The sequence below is a fragment of the Pundamilia nyererei genome, unplaced genomic scaffold, assembly GCF_000239375.1.
Source record: "Pundamilia nyererei isolate P.nyererei 1_Seehausen unplaced genomic scaffold, PunNye1.0 scaffold00403, whole genome shotgun sequence".
Lineage (NCBI taxonomy): Eukaryota > Metazoa > Chordata > Actinopteri > Cichliformes > Cichlidae > Pundamilia > Pundamilia nyererei.
The window spans coordinates 79,758-86,493 of record NW_005187804.1 but is presented as its reverse complement, the minus strand read 5'-3'; the positions used below and the strand labels follow the sequence as shown (position 1 = coordinate 86,493).

Sequence of the window (6,736 nt, the reverse complement as noted above, 5' to 3'; positions counted from 1 at the left end):
TTGACTCCATTCATTTCCCCTCTTCATTTTCCCTTTTATTTTGTCTTTTTTCCTTTCTTTTTGTTTTTTTTTCTTGGCTTTGTAGCAAGTCTCACAGCTTCTGTCCATGCTTCATCAGGGCCAGTACCAGCCACGGCCAAGCTTCAGAGGCAACAAATACACCAGAAGCTACAGGTAACACATGCGTGAGCGATGCTTTGTGTGCTGGCACACCTAGGCACACATGAGGAAGAGCCCTCTGAGCTCCTCCTCATGTCACAGTGCAACATTTCCACTGTTCTCAGCTCTGTTCTGGTCCAGTCGATTTTGGAGTTAAACTATATGCTCAATAACTTCACATCTGCATAATTTTATGTTAAAACCCTTCTGCAGAGCACTCTCAGTGAACCTTATTATTCATCAGTGTGGTGTCTTCATAAGCATGCTAATATTATTGGCAGTAATTCATGTATCAAATCTGCTTCTGGCTTTTTGCAGATATGCCCTGAATGAGATGGATAAGTTCAGTCTGAAGGACAGCGGACGGGGAGACAGTGAGGCCGGGGACAGCGACTACGAGCCCGGCAGGGAGTCCCCCATGGACAGGCTCCTCGGTGAGGGCTTTACTGAGATATATGCCCCTGATGGCCAGCACAGAGCACATGCAGGTACATCACAGCGCACCGCCCTCGGTAGATATGAAGCCAAGCTTCAGTCTTTATTTTGCTCAGCTTTATCCACCACTCTGATATTGTTCTTATAATAATTATACGTAGAATTGCTAAGAACTGTATCCATTAAACATGCAGATTCTTGGTTTGCTGATCTAACAGCTACAGGGATATTTATATTTTTGGTGATTTATCAGGTAATGGTGACAAGTGTTCCTGGAGGTTCACGCCAACAGCTCTAAACACAAACACTTTCAGCTTCTTTTCATATGAGATGATAAAATGTAGCAAATTATGGTAGCTGGCAGTCTGTGGCCTGCATGTTTGGCCGATTTATTTATTCAAATGAATTAAAGCAATACATCAATTTGGGAAATTCATTAGAGCATATGAGTCATCATTCACTGATGTTTCCATGGGTCACAAACTTTTTGAACGTGGCTCAAACTGGGCAACACCAGAGCTGCTTAACCTTTGCTTAGCAACCCCACCTAGAGGTCATCTGATGAGAACTGTGCCACACCCTCAATTCATTCTCTATACCACCGATACTAATAACATGCCATGTACTATACCAGTCCAGCCCTCGATGGTTGATGCTTTCTGGTTCCACTGACCACCGCCTAATTTCTCTCAACAAATCACATCATTTTTACTAAAGTTTAATTAGCCAAGACCTGATTTGTGATTTAAGTGCTCATTTTCTTTCCTTTTAGGTCGTAAAGATATTAACCCTATTAAAGAGGTTTTCAAGTCAATTTTAAAAGAACGCTTGAGTTTCTCATACGTCACTGTAGTCATTTGTAGTCATGGTGTTCTCTGTGGACCACAGCTGAGAGGAACTGCCTGATGATTAAACAGACAGAGCTTCATATGAAAAACTGTGGAGCACATCGTTTTTGTCCGAGTCTCCTTTAACCTCAAGTCAAACTTTACTGTGCTGGTTTGCATATTATGGGATTTTTGACTTTGCCCCCATTCTTTAGAGTGGAGTCGGAGGTCCTTTAGATCATCCTTAAAAACTAAAATGAATTTTCCACTTTACCAAGACATGAGTCTATTTGTGGGATGCTGGGAATACTGTGGCCTATAGACAGCTGTAATAGGGCCGGGATCCTTACTGATTTCTATCACTGATTCAGTTTAGGCTCAGACAGTCAGATATTATAATTCTGATCATTTATCAGTACATGTCCATATCTTTATCTTTCATGTCAGAGCTCGTTTTGGAGAAAGAAAAAACAATAAAAAAAACTGAAACTAAAAAAATAAGCTGCACATGTATTGACTTTGACGGACTGTGAGTGACACTGTCATGAGGTTGTTGAGCCGTCATGTTGCTGGGCGGTCCCTCCTCTCTACAGCTGAGTTAACGAGGAAGAATGAGCACTTTGTAGTGACCATACTGACTGTGAAGTATTCTGCATGCTGGCATCACATGTGTGACAGGTTTGCATGCTAGTTGAGCAGGGTACACTCCGTCACATCCTGTAAAACTTTCACCGTGTCTTGGCTAACATCATACAGGCTGCAAGCTTCTGCAGCATCTTTTATCACGCCATCCCTCTTCTCCCAGAGCTGCTGCTTCTTCCCGGCCAGCTTCCCACACAGCCATCACTTAATACCACATTTGAGCTACATCCCAATTAAAGTCGATTCAGACGGGCAGACAATCTCATCACTAACGCCTCCTCCTTCCCTCCCACCCCTTCTTTACAGCTTTGTAGAGGAGCTCCGCTCGTTAGGCGCTCTGCTTTTTCCCACCTTCAAACCTTCATTTCCAGCCATCCAAACCAAAGCTCTTATCTTGCTCTGATGAAACGGAGGCATTTAATTGCCACGAGGCGCAGAGTTGCTATGCAATCGGCTCAGAGTTGTGCTCATGATTAAACCCTGAAGAGCACAGTTACATCTCTAGGCTCACCTTTCTCCTTATGGATGCTTAGGCCACCTCCCACTCCCGGTCCACTGCAGCATAAAGTCAGCTCTCTGTTATTATGACTCAGTGTGGAAGCCTTAACCCCCGCCCCCTTGGATGTAACACAGAGCTTTGTTTCTTGCTTGTCTAGATGGAGAAGACAGGTTCTCTGTTTTTCACAGCTAATACACAGCTGTAGCACAGAGCCATCAGTAAAGCAGTACTTGCACATTTTACTCAATATTCACCTTTATTTAACACTTGTACTGCCTTTAAGCTCTTGTACATGAGTAACCCTGCTGGCTTACTTCTAATAGACCTCTGTGTAGCGCTGCTGATCAGCCTGATCACGTCTTTATATTTAGCACGAATACTGAGTCAACAGTGTCATTACATACAGGCAGGGAGACCTATTCAGGCACATGTAACAGTAATAGATTACTCCTCCAGGTTTAGATATCAGCCTGGGAACGTTCCTCAGGGGCCGATGACTGGAACTTTGTCTTAAATACGAAGGCATTAGTACAACGCAGTGTTTTCAAAGCTTGACTGGATGTCTCCTTTCCACTCTGACTCTTCTCCTTTGGTGTGTGCCTGCTTCACACAAAGCCAGAGTGCTCCTGTAAATCGTAGGCGTCAGTCCGATCACCGACGTTCACTGATCGTGCGTCCTCCTCTTAGCAGGAATAGAAGCTGAATTGGTTTACTGATCAAATCCAGTCTCTGAAGTAAACACACAGCGAACCATGTTGTCCTCAGTCCTCTCTGAAAAGTAAATCCCAGTTAGTCAGGAGGCTCTCATTTAACCTCCCAGGACCTGCGTCCACATATGTGGACATCACATTTTAGGTTGTCTAGACCAAAATACTAAATTTTGCTCTACAAGAGCCTGATATCCAGTTAAAAGGACATTATACTGCCATGGTTCTGTTGAAATTTAAAACGAATGTCCTCATATGTGAATCTCATTTTTGTCAAAAACAAAATCAGGTAAAAAATTCTTTATTTTTACATTCATCAGCCCAAATAGCAAAGAGGAATTAAACGTGCATGGCATGAAAGCGTTTGGGTCTTAGGAGGTTAATGTTTGTTTGACGTGGATTTTTGTTCCTTTTCTGTTTTCACACACCAGTCGCTCGGGTTAAATCTTTCATTTTTAGCCTTTCATCAGCGAGGTAGCCAATCTGCTTCTGCCCCCGCACTGTTTTCATCCTTCCACTGCACCCAAATGCACTTTTCATCTGCTCTAAGATGTATTATAAATGTTCCTTTCATGTTAATGAGGGGATAATGAAGTCCCTCAACAGCGTCACTGAAAAGCACCGCAGTCCTTTAATGAAGGCTTTAAGTTGGCATATTTGATTTGTCTAATTTATTCTTCAGAGATTTTCTATTTGAAGATTTAATATTGAAAAGAGTGACTTGAAAGGGAAAAATGCAGGGCTTTTAAAGGAGGAGTTATTTTGAATGGGTAATAGGCATTGATCGGCCCGGCTGAATCGTCTCTCTGGTGAAGTCGTTGGACGATAGACGGCAGAGCTCCTGCAAAGAGCCTCTCAGACTAATTAGGGCAGATTTCCAGAGACAGCCAAGCATGAAAAGAAAGAAACACCTGAGGACGGGCAGGCAAATGTTAGCTGGATGGAGACTTCTTCATTTCCGCCTGTTTACAGTATAAAATATGGACATACACAGGACATTATGGGATGCTTTTGAAAGTAGTTTGAAGTCATTTTTTCCTATTATGTTTGAAATTGTAAATATCACCAGTAGGCCCGTAGGTATGCACTTATTTTCTTGTGCATTGTGTATATTCATACAGTCATGTGGAAGAGAATGGTTCTACAAGAATCTATGACCTCATTTATGGCAGCGGTCCCAAACCCCCGGGCCGTGGACCGGTACCGGGCCGTGAGTCGCTTGGTGTTAATTCAATAGCAGGTAGAGCCATCCTTAGTAGCAAGTCAGTTTGATTTACATAGCATCAAATGACAACAACAGTCACTTCAAAGCACTTTATCTCATAATGTAAAGACCTGACAATAATCCTGAGAAACCCACCTGTGAGCAAACATGAAGGCCACACCTGTTCAGTCTTCTAATAGATGGTAGCTTAACACACGGCTAAATGTTTTAGACGGTGGTCACATTCGCTGATGATCAGTTTGATGAACAGTGAAAGAGAGAGGCTCTCCCACCAGTTCTGTGGAGAACCTTTTCAGTGTCCTGAGTGTACTATCAGGATTGAAACAAACCCATGTTCTGTGAGTTTTACTTTCCTGTTTAGGTTTTAGTAAAAGGTTTATCTTTAAATGACTCAAAACACAAGCAGGTTTAGTTTTGTATAGAGTGACCATATGGCTGCAGCTCACTCATGATTACTCATGCTTCTGTCTTCTCTGCAGCCATGAGGCTTTGCACGGACGAGTGCCGCGTTCTGGGTCACTCTGATCAGTGTTGGATGCCACCCCTGGCCTCCCCAGCCTCCTCTGACTACCGCAGCAATCTCTACATCCCCGGGGAAGAAGCCCGCCAAGCCAGTGACGTGTCTCAAGAAAAGACCCCGCAGCCCTGCACTGATACCGGCTCCGCCCGGAACCAGAGCTTCTCCACCTTTGGCAAGGACCTCGTTGGGGAGGACGGTGAAGATGAAGGGGGAGAAGGTGCCGGCAGCAACGAGGCTGCAGACGAAGACCTGTGTGGGACCACGTCTTTGCTTTCAGAGATGAGCAGCGTGTTTCAGAGGTTAATACCCCAGGGCCTGGACTCATATGTCCAGGTCAGTGAAAACCAGAAGGGGACTAGCCTGAGTGGGATGGGCGTACCGATGACTGGATCTTTAGATCGCAGGAGGGGTCATTTGCCCGGCAAGCCCAGCCCCTCTGTACACCAACAGGGAGTGGCAGCCTGGGCTGCTAACACTCACTTCCAGAACCCAGGTAGCAGCATAGGCCCATCTGGCCACCACCAGGGCGGTAGCTACCACACGCTGAAACCAAGCACCAAGCTCAGCTCACAGAGCAGCAGCCACAAGGGCTCACAGGCGCCCAAAAACAGCCCCCAGAACAAGCCCCACAGCAGCCCTCTGCTTACAGCGCTGGTCAGCCCCACGCTGGTGCAGCCTCCCCCGGTGCCGGTGTCGGCGCCGCTCCCTGGGCCTTCCTCCAAGTGGCTGCCAGCCATGGAGGAGATCCCAGAGAACTACGAGGAGGACGATTTTGACTCGGTGCTCGGTCACCTTCAGGGCAAACGTAGCGATAGCCGGCATGAATTGGTGGACGCCAGTGATTTGGTGGCTGAGATCAACAAACTGTTACAGGATGTTCGGCAGAGCTAGACTTCCTGTTTATTCCCCGCCCCCTCAGTGCAGAATGAAGGTGAGGGTGTGTTGGTGGCAAAAAAGACCGAAAAGGAAATAACAAAGAAAAAAACAAGACCTGCAAGTGTCGTTAAAGTTGTGTTTCAGTTTTAATAATTGTGTTTTGTGAATGCTAAATATCCAAAAAAAAGGTACACAATGTGACTGTATTTATCTTTGTATTTTGAAAATACATTTGTATACTTATATTTATAAAAAATGTATATAATTGTAATCAGAAGTCTATTTTTATATTTTAAATGCATGTTGAGTACACGTTGAATCAAGACTTTGACATGCGATTGACATTCGACATATTTAAATGGCTCTTTTGTATTGTGATTATTTTTTATTTGTCACTATAATATGTATTCATTAATATAATACTGAGTTAATAGACACTTGTGTTTGTGGATTATTGGTGCAGGGGATTGAAAAATAAATAAAATAATGCACAAACCCGACCGAGGTGTCTGGGTCACATTTTCTGTTGCACAGCAGGAATTTTTAGAGCTCCGCTTTCTTCCCAGGAAGATGAGGATAAGCGGAAATGGAACGGCTGCAGTCGACTGGATCAACCAAACATGCTGATAGAAAACAATGAAATCCACTTTACTGTCATTCCTTTCAATATGAGACGTATTTCAGACTAGATTTGATTTGCTGTAAACGTCCTTCTGTCAGGATTATTTATCAGTGCAGATGACGACCCGGGTGATCTGCAAACAACCCTTGTACACAACATATTCATTTTCCTTTACATGACAACACAACCTCTAATATATAGAGTACTGTTCAATAATTTAATCT

The 6,736-nt window shown here is 44.0% G+C and overlaps 1 protein-coding gene across 3 annotated transcripts in view; it reads left to right on the top strand.

Annotated features, from left to right (window-relative positions):
* Window positions 1-6,373, top strand: part of pcdh18b (protocadherin 18b) — a 9,373-nt gene extending 3,000 nt beyond the window's left edge. Inside the window, exons 2-4 of one of the 3 annotated variants that reach the window (XM_013915938.1) lie at window positions 119-174; window positions 478-647; window positions 4,974-6,373. In XM_013915938.1, coding sequence (XP_013771392.1) covers window positions 119-174; window positions 478-647; window positions 4,974-5,905 — 1,158 coding nt within the window. In that variant the 3' untranslated portion in view covers window positions 5,906-6,373. Of the gene's footprint in view, window positions 1-85; window positions 175-477; window positions 648-4,973 lie in introns of all 3 variants that reach the window. The other 2 variants (XM_013915939.1, XM_013915937.1) reach the window with 2 other exon arrangements.
* Window positions 6,374-6,736: the final 363 nt, after the last annotated feature.